This window comes from Phallusia mammillata, chromosome 2, assembly GCF_965637545.1.
Source record: "Phallusia mammillata chromosome 2, kaPhaMamm4.hap1.1, whole genome shotgun sequence".
Taxonomy (NCBI): Eukaryota; Metazoa; Chordata; class Ascidiacea; order Phlebobranchia; family Ascidiidae; genus Phallusia; species Phallusia mammillata.
The window spans coordinates 28,180,367-28,197,627 of NC_137253.1; the positions used below are offsets into that span (position 1 = coordinate 28,180,367).

Genomic DNA, 17,261 nt, shown 5'->3' on the forward strand with positions numbered 1-17,261 from the left:
GATTCCTCAGCCTCTGCCAATTTCTTAACATACCTCGCAAAAGTCGCAAACTGCTCCTCTATCTCGTTATTTAGTAATTCCCTTGCATCTTCGACGACACCTTCTCTGCCGAACTTGTTGGTGCCATTGAACCAATCAATCGCAGCCTTTTTCTCTATTTCGTGCTCTTCTTTTAACTCGTTAAAGTTGCCATTGAATTTTTCCATAGTCTGTTTGGAAATAAAACCGCAGTTCAATTTGCGTCGTATATATTTTATCGTATACTGCTTTTTAGTGCAACATGAGGCTGACCAATCAAAATTTAACATAGATATTCATATGTAATGTTCTCATGAAGAAGTACTCAACAAAATGCGTTTACGAGTGAAAGTCGTTATTTGCCGTTGCCTTGTTTTATAAGCAATTTTTGCCACATAGTTTCATTATACACTCATATATATATATATATACTAAGTTAGTTGTGGTACCCGCTTCATGTTGGAGTTGTATTCCGTGACAATCTTTTTGACCAGGTCTTTGAGCCAGTGATCAGCAACAAGCTTTAAACAAATGCCGACAAATTAGTTGATAAGAAAACTGAAGGTTGTTTACTGGGGTTTGGATACAGCCTTACATCTGATAAATCTTTGGAGCTGGGCATGTTCCCCGACAGAATATGGTCAGCACACTTTACAATGTATTCGTAAAAAGTGCGCCCAGTCATGGGTTTTTTGTTTAGTTCCAGAGGTGCAACGTCAGTCTTCATTTGTTTGAAAAGATCCTTTGAGTGCTTTATGAACTTGTCGTCAATTTCTGAGATGAAATAAAGTGACGTAAAACACAAGCAGGTTGTTTGTGCAACTAACTAAAATTTTAAACTTTCTCAGCAAAAGAATACAAGCCAGTATATGTGCATCAAACGTCACAACGTTTCAGAAATTACTGTTGTCATCTTCCCGTGAAGCAAAACCAACAGAAGGTACGTAACTTAGTGCCGCACACCAGAAAAGAGAGCGACGCGGAGTTAAATAAAAGGCCAGTTAGGCATTGTTAAAAACACAAGCAAATTCAGAACAGACGCTTCTGTACATGAGGCACTTTTGCCCAGTAAAAAACGTAAGAATATCTCGAAAATGCCGTTAGAGCACACGTATCTTTGTCCCGAAGGATACCTTATTTAAATGTACAGACAATAACAGTTTGCTTTTTCTGGAGAAACAGCCAAACTAACAAGCTCTTGTATTGTTACCTTTTATTTTAATTGGCTTAACTGAATCGCCTCTTTGTTCCAGCTTTTTACCCGGGTGCGGCATGGCAAATGCCGACACACTCTGGAAAATCTTATGCAGGTCGTTTAAATTGGATGAGACTTCACTGTTACCCTTTGCTTCGAAAATTTCCCCGTCCAAATACGATTTACCAGCTTGAACTCCGTAACCCATATCAGCATGAGGAAAATCTCTGATCACTATTAGCAAGTTCTGCAGACAAAATATCACGATCAGATTATCTATTTTTGAAACAAAGCAGGCTGTGGTTTAGTTTAATAATTTTCTTCAAATCGAGGACATCATGTTGTGAAAAACTTAAATAATAATAAAAATTTGTCTGTAATAAATTAATTTGGCTTGTTAAGAAACGTATTCTTGTTTGGCGTTTTTGAAACCACTGTGCGTCAGGCCATGCAGATTTGCTGAGAGCAACAAAACCGACCGTAAATGTCTGGTGTTGAGATACAAACACATGGGAGTAGCCTTAACCTCACCCCAACCTTAAAGCACCAACTGTCAGCAATTTAACCCGACATTCAGCGGTTTGCGCGACGTGCCTCCTTTTCCTGCGACGTCCGACCATCTCCCGCGATTTATGTCGTTTTTGTCACCCGTCTAAGCTATAGCATTTCTGGACAGTGCTGCCGCCTACACTCGGTAATTTAGAGTTATAAATGGTTTTATCGTGTCAACCAATTTTGGGAACAGGCCTGTCAAGAATATCTGCTGTATGTTAGGTTGCGCGCAACATAATAATACATTCCTGGAACATGCTAATTTGTAAAAGAAATTTGACTTACCATACGCAAATATGACAAAGTGTGTATTTTGCAGTAAACTATCCTGATTGTACAACTGTAATTGACGCGTAGTTAAAGTTGGTATGACGACAAAAAAATGAAAACTATTATTTAAGTGCTGAGCAATGAGTGAACCAATGTTGAGAGTCATATAAAATGATAATGTCATAAATAAAAAATCGTTTTCGATCTACCTGAAGAACGGGCTTAGAATCACTTCCAACCCAGTTTGCACTTTTTGTCCAAAACTGCAGAGGTACATAGGTTACAATATCGCATTTTTTCTCATTAACTAACACCGTGCTTGTGCTTACCGCCAATTGTTCAATATCGTTGGCCTGAATTTGCCGCAGGAGGTTGAACACCAACACTGAGCTCATTAGGGTGGAAAGGGTAAAAATCTGGGCGCATTCATGTTTGGTTGTTTTGTTGTCAAACATCCCTTGTGTGTCCATTATGTAAAGTGCAATCTACAAAGGTAATAACTAATGAATTGTGTAATCATGGTGTAAATATGTATGGTTTGTAGGCTTAAACATCTTCTTCTCAGTCTGACGGCAAGCAAACACTATTAATCTGTTTTTAGATCATAAATAGTTTATGCATAATTAGCCTAAATACTACTACCAGAAAGACATTAATTCGTCGAAGGGCAGAGACAATATTTAGGGTTATAAATATATTTTACTATAAATGTATAATTTACTAAAAACCTTTATCAAAACTTTTATTATCACGAATTGTCTTACATTTCCATCTTTCGTAGGTAAGTCGATAGGTTTGCTTGTTATCCAGATGCCCTCAGTGTTACGGTTCGGTCCGCCACGCCATTCGAATGCAGGTTCGAGTTTTTTGTCCAGAAACTTTTTTTCGATTTTATCCTGCATATTCTGTTTCAAAAGGAATAACTTTTTAAACCCTTTTTAACGATTTGACATCAACAAAAATGCATAAAATGCTTTGCCTAGTTTTTCATTTTGAACATAGCATTACCGCAAAAAGTTGCCTCATATGTAATAAACTTACATTCTAATGCTAAATGGCAGTTAATATAACAGAAGTTTGCTAGAGTAGCAACATAAAAAAGCCTAAATTAAAGCGTGTACCAAAAAACTACGTGTAGTTACAGTGATGCAATACAACCCGACTCACTATTGGTTGGGTTGTAACCGTTTATTCGACCCGGTTTGTTCAGACCTACAATCGTGACGACAGTATTGGAAAAAGTACATAAGTGGTAAAAATTTTAGACAACCTAAACCTCAGTACACCATTAATAGTTACACTTTGGAGTAGCACGTGTTAAAAGATGTACCTCTGTCAAATATCTCAGCAGCAAGTTAATGAGAAATGATTTCCCCTTTCGTTTGTCCCCACAAATGGATATAATTGCAGTTGGTTTATCCCAAGAGTTTTCCAAAACACCTTTAAGAGCATGGTGATCCAAAGTTAAGGCTCCACTTCCGCCTTTCGTCAAGATTTGAATAGGCTCTTTATTAATAAAATGCGGTAAAATGTTTATTTTGTTTAGTTTTTGGTTCAGGTGTGGGTTAAGACTTGTCTCTCGCCGTGAAAGAAAACACAAAGACACAACTACACCTTGAAAACTATATGCTAAATTGCAGACTTTTGTTAACATAAAAAAATTAGCGCCTAACGCATATAAACAGCCTAGTGTAAAACAAATATATTAACTGTTTAGGAAATATAAAACAAATAAAAAACATATATACCTCGCTTCGACATTTCTCCTGATTTGCTAAAATGAACAACAACTGTTAGGATCGCTTGAAAATATTTGCTATCTCTCATATAATCACCTTCACAGTGCAACGGTTTTCACGGTCGAAACAAAACATCCAACAGCGAAGAGCATTGCTAAAAGGGTCTTGCAAGAATTTTGTTTGTGGGTGTACATGGTCTCTTGGCAACGATATGTTTTCGCGTGTGAAAGTTAATAGCGTCGCCATTCAGTTGTCCGTAAATTTCTGTGGGAAAAGACCTCCATGAAAGCTTTGATGGACAAGTTAATTATAACGGAGTTTTTGGTTGTTGTGACGCGAAGGTGTGTTGGGAAACGACGCTTTTGTGAAAAGCGTGGGTGTTTTTCACCAATGGAAGCAAAAGGCGTCGTATTTCCTTTCCCTTTTGTTAGATTTGTGTTAATTAAGTCCTAAAATGTAACAAAAAAGTCCTACTGTTTAGGTGTTTATTGGGCGTTGTCAAATCCCTGATGAAAAGCTTTTGGAGTTGCCACTACTGGTAACTAAAATTACATTGCATTGCACAGTCAACAATTTTGAGATAAGAGCAACTATCGTAGATTTTTTGAAGTAACTGTGATTGGTCCTGCTCTGAGGTCAACGGACTTTATCCCACACAGAAAAGTAATACAATGGGCAAACAAGGTATGTATCGTTTTTTATGTTGTTTTAATCTTTCATATCCGTTCGAAATGTTTTGTGATACGCTGTTATTAAACGTTTGATAGGAAAAAAGATAATAAGTATTTGCTCTTTGGGCGAAAAAGTTAATTATATTAAAATGAATTCCAATTTTTTTGAACGCAGATGCAATTCAAATCTTGTCGAAATCTACAAATGGTACTCTGGAGTTAGACCAACAAGCTCTTAAAAGTGTGCTAGAAACTTCATGGGATAAACCAACAGCAGTTATTTCAATATGCGGTGAAAAAAGAAAAGGCAAATCATTTATGATTAACTTGTTGATTCATCATTTAACAGAGGTAAGAGTATGTGACCTTTTACTGTATATATATTATCAAAGTGTTACAGTCTAATTTAGAGGCACTCAACTTTTTTGCTGTTGCCTTAGGAATACACATCTGTTTCATTTTATTTATTGACAGATGTCAGTGCTTTTTCGTTGCGCGTCACAAAAGTCTAGTAACAGGACGTGTAAGCCTACTTAATTTGATTCTAATGCAAAAAAAAAAAACTTGTAAAAATTCTTTTAGGTTATCGTTGGAGGTCACATTTTTAGAAAAAAGGTTTAATGATTTAAGTCTTTTAAGAACACGAATTTCTCCGCGAAATGTGGATGGTTGTATAACCTTGCTTTAAATCAATGGTTTTTGTTATCGTTAACCACTGATCGACATAATAACCGAGTATTTTATAAACATGATAAGAACTCGCTTTATTAGCCATTTACGCTCTTTGAAGGCTTTGTTTTTTCCACAGAACTTGGAAAAAAAGTTATTGGGCAAGTTATTCAACCAAACTCTCGAACCAACATTTGAGTGGCGTGGAGGACAGACACGAAACACTGAAGGGATATGGATTACAAGCTCACCTATCACCTTGGAAACAAAGCAAGGGCCGGTAGGTAGAAGTAGGAGGCAGGCATGAAATTATCGTGATACCCAGACGTATTTTACACATAAGTTTACAAGCATTATATACAAAGAAAAGTTGGCTGCAAACAGTGTACACCGTTTGATATACTCTTGCTTGAAACAAATAGTCAGCACATAACTTGATTGTTTTCTATACGTTACCAAAGTGTCACTGATTCAGTTTAGGTTGCTATTATGTTATAAAGCAACCGCATGAGAGGTATCTCATGTAACACCAAGAAAAATGACAAAAATCAAGCAAATGCTATGGTCGCCACATTCCACCTGATACACAATTTTTAAATAGTTTAGAAAAAAAACGAAACAGTTTGTTTGAAACAGATTTAATATTGAATTAACATAGTATGGTTTATTTTGTGAAGGTAAATCTATATGTAATGGACACGCAAGGAATGTTCGACAATAAAACAAGCAAACAAGAAGCCGATCAAATTTTTACACTCGCCACTCTGATGAGCTCAGTTCTGGTGTTCAACCTCTTTCGCCAAATACAATCGAACGATATCGAACATTTGACAGTAAGTTGACCAAATGACTTGTATACTGCCTGATGTAGAAGGTTACGTTTCCTCAGGCTTATTTTTTGGAACTTTACTGCAAGGTGGTAACCCAGTTTGGATTAGTTTTGACTTTAAATTTTGGTTGAGTCCGGTTAATTAGACGTTGCAACCAAAAGTTATTTTTACATAAAATCGTCAAATCCAGAAGACGTAAATACCACAATAAAAGCACCGTGTACGGTAACAAAACGTAAAAATGTTATATTTGTTCAACAATAATTGTTTATTTGCGTGGATCAAAAAAGGCATACTTTCTACCAGATTCGATTGCAGCCAGGAAGGAGAGAAAAATCTGACCATGGAAAGCCTTGGTTAAATAATGCTTTTCCACTATTTTAAAGATGATACAATAATATGCTTACCGCTTTTAAAAAGAGTATACAAATCTGAACTTATTGCTAAGCAATTTTTTTACACGACACACGCAAGACTGTTTGGTGATCTCGGTGTATAACTAAAGATTATTTTTTACGATTTTTGTACACAGTATTGGACAAGGATTGCAAACTGGGTGGGGAATGAACAATCATCTTCCTCTCTGCAGGTATACACACAATAACGCGTTTGCTAGATATTCATATCAAATCCTGATTTACCATTTTAGAACTTGGTCCTACTGATACGGGATTTTCCTCATCAAAGCCTTGGCTACGGAGTCGAAGGAGGGAAGAAGTATATAAGTCTTTTAGAAAGGGATCTTAGCGAATCAAGTGGCAGTGAGGAGGTTTCAAACAATGTGAAGGACCTACAAAAGCTTTATCCCAACGTTGGGGCTTTTGCGATGCCTGCACCTGGTTCGAAAATCATGAGAGGGAGTGCCGCAGTAAAACCAATCAAAATTAAAGGTAAGAATTCTAACATTTTATATGTAGTATGAACAAAACACTGGTACACGACAGCCTGTAACGAACGCACTGTGACAAAGTTATCAGACCCTACTAAGCTATAGCTTTAAATTGAGGCAATACCTTGACGCGCAGTGCAAATAAAACGCAAATGCTGCAGCCTATTAACGGGAACGCCTTGGTTAAAGTACAAAAACTTTTTAAAACTGTGTAAAAGCCTGCCATGGTATTATAATAGCTTACTTTGGCAGCTATACACAACGGTGCCTTGCCTAATACAAATAAACGCCAAAGTCTTTACGACTGCATCCCGATTTATTACGCGACTACGTCCCCTACTTAATTATAAGTTAATGTCTTTCAGATATTGACAAGAAATTTCGCCACAATGCTTGCAAGTTGTTTAAAGAGCTAACGACGGACCTTTCTCCGCTGTTACTTAATCAAAGTCCCATGACAGGAAGTAGTTTGTACGATTATGTGTTGAAGTGTTCTGAAAGGATATTGACAAAGGAAATGCCACACTCCAAAGACCTTTCTGAGGTAAGTTTATTCAATATTGCGTATATTTTCTCATAGGAGAGCCCACTCGTAGGCCAAGCATTTGGGATTAGTTTAATTATTTAAATGTATCAGTTCGAAGTAGGATTTGAGTTTAATTAAGACCAAAGAAATTGGTTCATAAAAATATTTTTTTTAAACCTTTCGTTTTGTTAGTAAATTTTTATTGGTTATATAGTATTTGGGGTAGGCCCCTATAGCAAGGGTGGTGTACCGGTAAATCTTATCAAAGACCTTTTAATTTATTGAAACAGTAAATAAATTCCAATCCTTTTTTATTAGCATGTGGCCGACCAATGGTTAAACGACTACATCGCTGGAGCAGTAAACGATTATAGAGACAAGATGCATAAGGTAAGATTTATATTTTGCTTGTAGTTAGGGTGCTGGAGTCAAACCCAATGCAATTGCACTATTCAAACAATGCCATTGCCTGTTGCAGGATGATTAATTAAAGTCACTTGGTTTTAGCGCAAATGTGTTTGGTAATATATAACTCAGCTCATAATCGGACACAGGAAATGGTCTGGTCAAAAAGGTAAAAGCGGACAAGGCTACTAAATACTGTATGGGATCGCATGTCACCACACATAAGATGAAATTAGGACACGAATGTGGCAACCCCAGGTCCGAACCAAGCCCGTTTTATTTAAGCTTAAGCCCGAACCGGACCAACTCTAGTCTGTCTTGGTGTTGATTGAAACGGGACGTGACACAATGCCGTCTATACAACACAAAACTATAAACAGCAAATTTAGAGCCGTGCATTGTATACCTTTAACTTGATCCGCACTGTTTTTGCCCGCCGAGGGTTAAAGCACAACAAACCCAATGTTTAATTGCCAGCTAAGCAGCTACAACACTTTTTGGTTTGCATAGGTGTTAGAACATTTTTACGACGAATTTTCCGATTTGCAAAAAGTCCACGAGAAAGAGAAGACAAGTCGCATCCACCAGTTTGAAAAAATCAGTAAGTTTGGCAAATCAGATGCACTCGCAGAGGCAAGGGTGCTGATCGAAGAACAACTCGACAAACAGTTCGAAAAAATGTCGTACCACGTGAGGGAGCTGTCCGAGGCACGTCAGAGAGAAGAAACATATAAGAAAGAAATAACGAATCTGAGACAACGTGTGCCACCGGTATGTGGAACCCATTGTACCAAGATTTATAACGCTGTAGAAAAAAGACAAGTCATTGCCGTAGTCCTGGGATAGATAGGGCACTTTACTGAGTTTACCGTATGATTGGTGTGCTCATCGTTGTGTTCATTGGACAAGAACCTGATAGTGTACATCTCCTCTCCAGATATGAATGGCCGTTGGCTCACAAGAGCTTATCCGCCTTTTGATAGGTTTTGTTTTTTCGTCCAGCGGGACGTCCTCACAACAGCTTCACCCAAGTTGCCCCCAGTGGGGGAGCCGGTTTAGGAGCCGGCAACTCGACACGCGCCAGGTTGTACTGGGCTACGTGGTACCAGTAGCAGGTATAAAGCCTGACCTGACAACTGTACACAAACGGGACTAAAAACTATTATCTAGCTCTAACAGTGTAGTATAACTTGTTGATGCCAGAAGGTAGCAGAAGTCATTTAAATTCCAAAATTTAAGCTAATAACAATTGCCTTTTTAACACAGTCGTTTTGGGCGCAATTCAAACAAAAAATATAATGTGACTAACATTGGTACCACTATTAAATAAACTCCTTAATTTTGATTCTATATTTTTTTACAGAATTCTGAAGATGTTGCGCTTTTCAATGTACGTGTGTAACTACATCTTCAAGACTACGTGTAAACTGTCAGTGTTACCAATCTTGTATGTGCGTTTTGGTTCTTTTTGTTGTTCGTTTTTGCAAATCCTACGAACCTGAAACTGTAACAGTGGTTCCCGACTTTTATCGGCGAACTCCTACCTTAACCATTAAAAACATTTTCATTCCTCCCCAACGAACAACATTTAACTTAGATGCTAACCCATACAAAGATCATTTACACAGTCTTTTCGTAGCTTCACCGGTTATATTTCCAGATATGTAGTGTCTTTTTTACAAACCAGATGTACAAATTAAAGTAAATTCAAAGTTTATAAAACTCTCCTTTGGAAGAAATTCCTCCATGGTTGAATCTACTGCTGTACCCTTCAATAACAATTTGTAGGCAATTGAATAATTCCAACATTTCCCCCCGTATTTGATCTTTTGTTACCCTTTGTGGTTGGTGATACGTTTTTTGAATCATTCTGTATGCTCAATAGAAAAAGTTATATATGTTGTATTGGAATATCATGTATTCTTTGGAGATCCATTAGCATTTTTTCTTCTTGTAGCCCTGTATAGATATGATAGCAGTAATATTGTCAACGGGTAAATATGAGAATGGTTGAGTGGAGATCATTCACAAACTCTCCATTACTCTGCGTCGCTCTGTTAATGAACACGTGTTCCTTCAGTGTTTCCCATGCTAAATAATAAAGATAAAGACAATAAGAAAACAGGTATTAAACATGAAAGACCTGTGGCTACTTTTCAGTCTGTTATACCAAACAGCACTCTCACCTAACGTTAATCGATCACCTAATGTGCCCAGACCGCTATTCAGTTAATCGGTATGTGCGATTACTCGGAATCAGCATATTTAGGATTTACAGTAACCTCATTATTTTAAATGAATTAGGCCAGGGGTCACCAAACTACGGCCCGCGTGCCGGATCCGGCATATTGATAATTTTGTAACATTCAAAAATTAATCTACTCCTTACGAAAGTTTTCCTGTCGCGATATGTAGAATTTATGTTACGTAGTTACATGGGATTACAACGCCCAGGATTGAACCAAAACCAGTTTGTTACGTCACCAACAAGTGTTAATTGTGCGCAAACAATCGCCTTCTTTGGTTACTTTTGACGGAATATACAAGCATTGTCCTGAATATAAGTCTAACTATACAGTTTAAAAGTCGCATCGCCAGACTTTAAATGGGTTTGTAGAAAGACCATATCTTGGCGCCCCTATAAAAATCGCCTCGCGGGCTAAGTTTGGAAAGACGGCGCTAGGGTATGAAAACTATGCGGGCCGCGCGAATCATTATTAAAAAACTTATCCGGCTCGCAGTAAAAAAAGTTTGGTGACCCCTGAATTAGGCGAATAAACCGATGCATCTGTGTTGAATAGATGGACTATGTGTCTGAAATAGAAAATGAATGAATGTGGTACGTGCTTTTTCTGTCTACCTGAAAAGTCCCCGCATTTTTGCGGAAAACTGTACCCCGTGTTTGCGGAACCAATGCAAAACTTTGAAGGGTCTTCTTTTTTTCCAACTCTGCAAAAGATTTGAAAAGGTGTACATAGCTGTGGCAAATTGTATACGGCTTAAACATGTTACACATTCAGTAACTACATTTTGTATCAGGTGCTATTGAAGTAAATGTTCTTTTAATTGCAGCAAAACTAGAGATTGTGTTTCGCTCACCGTAAACCGGGGCACATGGCGTACGGAAATCCAAGTTTATCGTAAGCCCTGAATTGCAGAAAACCAGGAGTAACGTTGTATTGCGGATAGGACATGTTCCCTTTAGCAAAAACCACAGGTGTCCAGATATCAGAAGGCCGAACTATAGCTTTGTCCTTAATCTCCTGTGATGCTATTTGAAAAAATAAATGCATGTGCTTACGAATCACTCGTGAAAATGCTGTTTTTAAGTTGTTGGCTAGCTTCGTGGTCAGTTTTCAAATATATATGGAATAGCAATAATGTCGTTCATTTTTCTTAAATAATTTCTTTGATACCTTGTTTTTGTTTAATTTTCAAATGGCCAAAAAACCATCAAAAGAGTGTAGAAACCTACCTAGCTCATCTATAAACTTCTCAAAAAATGTACGTATTTCCGTGAAGCTGACGGCCGAGTTGACGGTTTTATTGACTCCTTTCCTATAAATTTTTTCAAAGAAAATCTTTTACTTATTATGATAATTTTTATAATTGATTGAAATCGTACACCCAACACAACAACTGTTTTCATATGCATCGCCCTATAATACCGTCAAAAGCGTCAACTTTGAACGTTTGATACAGTTCATTTCTGAAAATGTTAAGTAGTTGCTGTCGAACACTTAAATAAGTTACCTGGTAAACAATGCATATCCAACCATCAGGTTCTTTGCTCCACCTCTCAACTGTATCTCGTATGCAGTTGCATTGGGTGATGGCGGATGCGTTGGATGGTAGGAGTACCTCGGTGCAGAAACCCACTACACAATCAATTTCGTTTTATGCTTTCTATCTGTGATCCCAACTATTTAGTAAGTTAATGCCGAAAACTTTGAAGTGGAAACGTCCGGTTTTGAAAATCAGTGTCATTTTTTCATTTTTTATACATTTTATCAAAAAGAGAAGATACTGAATATCAAAATGTTTTATTTTTATTTTCAATTAAAATCTGATCTTTAGTGGTTTGTGCTTCAGAGTTCTGCCATAATAATTCTGTTTAAAGAATCAGCGTGAACATGATGTTTCTCATTAATTTCATTATCTATTATTAAACCTACGTCAAAGTTGGTATTTACGTCAAACCTTAACGACTGTATGACACGTATTTTTGGTGAACTTTGTTACGAAAGTTTTTACAACTGATTTAAGATAATTGCTTTCGCAGTCAATTAATTATTTTTTAAAAGGGTGTTGGGAAAAAAACTTTATACTGTACCTCGTACGAACGAATATTAAAGAAAGCAAAAGCTACAGAAGTTTTGTTGGGTCTTTGGCTCCTGTGATAAATCCGAAAGTAAATGGAAAATCCCTTCCGATAAAACGAAGTACTTGAGGTTACGGACACCGCGTTGCTCAAGTCATGCGAATCAACCTAAACATGATTCAACTGTTTGTTAAAATGTTTCGGACAACATTTGCGACCGCGTTATATTATTGTATTTTGATCAGTAACCTTGTTGACGAAAATTATGTGAAAATACATTACTGCATGCTAAAACAAACGTATGAGGTTGTGTTTGATGCGATTTTGTTTATGTATCCTTTAAATAAATGTTGTGCTCATTCACTTCTTGCAGCCAAAAAGTCATTTATGGAAAACGTTTTGCATTTAATGAATGGCAAACGAAAAACCCCAGCGCTTATTTGCATACAAGTTTGACATCCGTAAATTTGAAAACAAGGCGTTTAAGAAAATGAGGCTTAGCGCTCAAAATAAATGTGTTTGCGAAACTGAGTTTTAGCGCGTTTGAGAAAATGCTTGGTTTCTACAATTAATGTTAATCAAAGTGATGAAAAATGTGTTGACATTGACAAATTAATTTATCCGCTTACCTTCAAGCTAAAAGTGGAAGGATAGCCATCAAAGTTGGAAACAGTTGCCATGGTGAGGAACGGCTGTGCAGCAATGCTTGTCACGTGATACGTTTTTGAATCGCTTTAAAATAGCACAAAGTGTTAAATTGAAGGCAAAATTTTGATCCAAAGTGAGCTGACACTTACGTATATGTCTTCCCGTATTCTATTTTTTGTTCGGGCCCGTTGTCCAAACTGAACGAGACCTGTAATAAATGTGACAATTTTGATTACTTCTAATTTTGACGTTTTTTATTTATAACTGAAAAAAGGTTAAACTGCACCCTTTACGCCCTCCATCAGTATTTAGCCCACTGTGTGTGCTGTGAGTTCCTGTGTTAGTAGCTCTCCCGACAAAAAAGAGTTTAACCCTTAACCTTTGCATGATACTTCACAAGTTTAGACTAAGTTTGACCCGAACAGTTAGTCTTAACCATCAATTTCCGTTTTTAACAATTAGGTAATCCTACCATGTTTCCAATGTCTGGTGTATTATCGTTGGCTTCGTAAGCCTCCGATGTCTTGGCATCAAACGTGTAGTTATACCAATCGGTAAAAATAGACGAAGGATTAACATTTTTCTGGATCAGTGGAACTATTTTTGAATCCATACCTGATTTTTTTTACAAAAACCTTACGTTAATCGGTGGTTTAAATTCAAGGCTTAAGTTACATCCAAAATATAATATTTAAAAACTCTATTTCACTTTGTTAGTTGTTAGTAGATCTATTTTTGTGGGCTAAAAGATTTTTTTAAAGATTTTAAATTTTCTATTTCAATAAAACACAAGCCACCAACTGTGTCAAAATAACCCAACATTTTTATGATTCGTTTAAGGAGTTGTTTTGTTATGTTCAAAATGAGATTAGGGTGGACATAACCAAAGTAACTTTAGTGTCATTTCTCAATAGCCCCGTACCAGCACCTACTGGCAAAAAATACGTTGTTCTTTGCTCATTTTTCTCACCAATAACATTAAGACTTTCCAAACGTGCATGATTCTTGTACATGTTGCGAAGTGATGATCCGTATTTGCCAAGAAACCCGTTGTTAGTGTAATACTTAAGGAACGACTTGTCATCAAACTCAGTGACGTCAACATCGTTCGGAACGTGCGAAAGCATGACGTCACTTGCCTAATTATCAAAGGTTTTATCAGTTTGCAAATAAAGTCGTGCCGATAAGAGGTAAATTACTTTTCCGGTGTGATAAGCAAATGCCTTGTAATCTCTTGATGTCGCGTTACGTATACTCCCCATTGTTGATTTGTCAGACCAACTGGTTGACCCTACCAAGTAATAAAAAGTATAAGTTACAAAAATTTAAAGCATAGATTTATATTTTTATTTCACATATGTTATGACTTGATGAGATATTCAAAACAATGTTAACGACCTTTGCCACTTAGATAGGCAGCTTGGGTCCAAGGAAAGGAGGACCACATATCGGTTGTGTTGCATTTATATCCGTCGTCGTTTCTGTGCACTGAAGCAACTAAAGTCCAGCCACCCCCGGCAGTTGTCATGTCGCAGTAAACCTAAATCATAATAACAATTATTACTCTTCCATAAACTGTACTACAAAGCAGCCGATAGCACCGACGTTCCACAGCAAAAACAAAGATTTTAAAGATTATGTAATTTTTACATTCAAACAAAATTGACAAAACGTATTAAGTTACTTTTAACGCAAGCGCATTGAAGCAACTAATAAAGATGTAATGGAAATGTTTTTTTGAGTGGTTTTATGTTTGCAGGTGTAGTCAGTTTTGTCTGATTGCATGTGCTTATACACCCTACAAAAGAGAACAGTAAAATGATAAAAGGTACTAGCCACCCGGCTCTGTGGTTCAATGACACGATTTTGTAAAATTCACAAAAGTACTAATAAATTCATGCATCCACAGGAGAAGTGTTTTTTGCTTAACTTACATCATAGTACATGCCATCTTTTTCTGGTTGCACTTGATAAATTCCGGAACTTTTAAAACCGTTGCGTTGCAATTCGGCACACGAAGCATAGTTGTTTCCACTGGTTATTGCAGCAGGGTCTGTGTGTGGATTTAAAACTTATGGTATAAGGTTTGCAAAAAATCTTAATGTTGTTGAACATGCTTATAGCAACTTGCCTCCTGTTGAAATGATGTTATTTTGCTGAGTGGATCCAGGGTTACGCTGAAATACAATTGGAAAAACTATACATCGATATATTTTACACATACATTTTTCTGTTTTGCTTTTAAACTTATGTTTCACTTAATGGGACCCTTTTCCACTTGTCACGTTTATTGGTAGGTAAAGTAAATGTACAATATACTACAATAGATTACAATACACCAAAATTCCGTTCTGGTGGGTTTAAAAATATTTGGCGGTTTGTTTTTGAAGATAGCTTTTAAGAATGTAGTAGATTGTAGAAAACCAAACTTCGTGACTTACCGCCAAAATTGCCACACCCAAAATACAAAGAATAAATAAGAGAATCGTGACAACAGCACATGTCACCATGATAATGAAGTTTCGATTCCATCTTGACTTGTTACATACGGGCGTGTCTGAAAACAATTTGTTGTTTTCGAATCGAATTAAAGAATTACCCATAATTAAGCTTTGCAATTAGACTGTCGTTTCTTGGATAAAGACTTAATGGATCTTGTGGTGAAAAATTTTAACATAGAAAAACAAGTAGTCATATCATGTCATTTGTAAACACATGTTTGTTTAAAACAGTGCCATTAGCGCTTTGAACACTAAATTCTAATTTGTCCAATATGCATCTGATTAAAAAATCATAGGTTAACTAAGTTTATATTTGTTAGTTCAAACAGAACATAAAACTCATAGGTGGCATGTTTTCAATCCACTTACCGCTTTCTCCTGCTAATGAGGGGTTTTCACACAAACGTGTTTCCATGTAATCTTGCTGCGCCATCAGTGCTTTTCAGCCTAATGCTACACACATACCACTCAAAAAATAAATTACACAAAGTTTGACTATTACAAACAAGCCGAATAAACACCATTCATTTATTGCATTTTTTTGTAAACTGCATTGCGCGACTTTTATTATTTCTTCACAAAAAGTAACAATGTGTTTAATTTTTTGTTTGATGCTTGATGCTTACACTATTCAGCAACTGAACTAACATCTGGAATTTGCTCTCGTAAGTTACGCAAAAACAAAACAAATCAACCAATACCGTCAGCTAAAAACACTGATGCAAACCGCTCAATTTATGTTTTTTGCAGACTGAGGTTGCATAACGACATTTTCGTGATGTCTAGTGCTGTAAAAAGTTTGGCCCCACGTCCGAAAAATCATTAATCATCACATTTTGACAGATTGAGTTTTTGCAAGTCACGTTTAAGGCTTGAGAGATTGATGATCAGCCCCGTTGCAAACTTACATGCACCGTGAGATTTACAAACTTAAATGCACCGTAAATAGATACTGGTTACAGCGACGTTTATTTGACGCAGTCCTATATTCTAATTAAACGAGTTATGTATTAGACAACAATTTTTTTGTATTAGACAAGAAATTGTTTTCCAGAGGTTTAACTGTCGATGATATCAAACGTGATTGGAGATTTGGCGTAACTTGTGGCCCTAAAAACGCGTTTATGTGAAATTATATTTCCGTGACACCTTATAACTGGAACAGATTTCAGGCCGTAAATCTTAGAATCCATCATCTGCACGTTTAAGTTTAAGTTTCACTAATTATAGCATAACAAATTGTAGAATCATGTTTCATCATTAACAAATACCAATGACCCAAAATAAAATGAAAGAGATTTTCCAAATGTCCAAAATGTGGCTTAGTTATTGCATCATGCTTTTTAAATTCCAATGTCGACAGCGTTTGTCATAAACACTCCACTAATGAACATGCAGATTTTAAGTGTTCATCACATGTGATGAATATGTTTTAAGATGAAGCTATTAATTACGAATTTCGGAGAGAGGGTTTAAACATATTAAGGAGTTCTTCGTTTTTTCGAAATCTAATCACATTCCTTCACCTTGGCTTGAGAATTTATTAACATGTGATCCGGTGCAAAACTGCCATTGTCCATCGCGGACAAAATGTAACGAACATAACACGTGTCCTGTGCTTGCTGGTTCTCTGCACGCAAGTGGAAATCGCGTGGGGAATTCCCCTTTTGTCGCATTACTCGACTTGCAGTAAAAGCCGGAAATACTTTGATCGTTGAATGAAAAGATTTGTCAATACCGAATGCGTGTATCTTATGGAAGGTGGCAATAGAGCTTTATAACAGTATCTTAAGCCATCCCTTAAAACAAATCTTTTGTTTTTACACATATGTAATAATAATAATAAAAAAATAAAATAATTTTATATTTCATTTTATTCTCAGTAGCCCTGTAGTTCCCAACCTGAGGTTTGCAGACCCCTAAGGTGTTCATAAGATGGCTCTTTTGTGCGAGTATGCAAAAAACAAAGATTTTTAAGCTTTTCAAAGATGTTCACTATGGTTTCAAGGTTTCACAGACTGGATCAA

At 36.6% G+C, this 17,261-nt stretch overlaps 2 protein-coding genes across 2 annotated transcripts; one reads left to right on the plus strand and one right to left on the minus strand.

The window, feature by feature from the left end:
• Window positions 1–4,445: 4,445 nt before the first annotated feature.
• Window positions 4,446–9,166, plus strand: LOC145213232 (atlastin-2-like). Its single transcript, XM_080081464.1, has 10 exons — window positions 4,446–4,458; window positions 4,621–4,796; window positions 5,254–5,394; window positions 5,792–5,947; window positions 6,477–6,533; window positions 6,594–6,834; window positions 7,199–7,377; window positions 7,678–7,749; window positions 8,275–8,535; window positions 9,128–9,166. Exons 1-10 carry the CDS (start codon window positions 4,446–4,448, stop codon window positions 9,164–9,166), a joined length of 1,335 nt encoding a protein of 444 aa, XP_079937590.1.
• A 209-nt stretch (window positions 9,167–9,375) lies between these two features.
• On the minus strand, window positions 9,376–15,724 carry LOC145213991 (uncharacterized). The gene is made up of 16 exons (XM_080082411.1): window positions 15,604–15,724; window positions 15,175–15,290; window positions 14,865–14,910; window positions 14,668–14,786; window positions 14,132–14,273; window positions 13,933–14,024; window positions 13,704–13,872; window positions 13,206–13,348; window positions 12,883–12,941; window positions 12,715–12,817; window positions 12,098–12,253; window positions 11,518–11,642; window positions 11,240–11,322; window positions 10,864–11,035; window positions 10,625–10,713; window positions 9,376–9,855 (listed from the first exon to the last, which is right to left on the minus strand). The coding sequence occupies exons 1-16, from the start codon at window positions 15,665–15,667 to the stop codon at window positions 9,752–9,754; spliced, it is 1,782 nt and encodes a 593-aa protein (XP_079938537.1). The 5' UTR covers window positions 15,668–15,724; the 3' UTR covers window positions 9,376–9,751.
• Window positions 15,725–17,261: the final 1,537 nt, after the last annotated feature.

Bases quoted from the DNA above. Each gene is read 5' to 3' on its own strand.
- LOC145213232 (XM_080081464.1), top strand. The intron at 6,534-6,593 runs GTATACACACAA...TTACCATTTTAG, and splicing joins AATCATCTTCCTCTCTGCAG to AACTTGGTCCTACTGATACG. The intron at 6,835-7,198 runs GTAAGAATTCTA...AATGTCTTTCAG, and splicing joins AAAACCAATCAAAATTAAAG to ATATTGACAAGAAATTTCGC.
- LOC145213991 (XM_080082411.1), bottom strand. From the start codon at position 15,667: ATGGCGCAGCAAGATTACATGGAAACACGTTTGTGTGAAAACCCCTCA. The intron at 14,787-14,864 runs GCAAGTTGCTAT...ATCCACACACAG, and splicing joins TAACATCATTTCAACAGGAG to ACCCTGCTGCAATAACCAGT. The intron at 10,714-10,863 runs GTGAGCGAAACA...AATCTTTTGCAG, and splicing joins GCCATGTGCCCCGGTTTACG to AGTTGGAAAAAAAGAAGACC.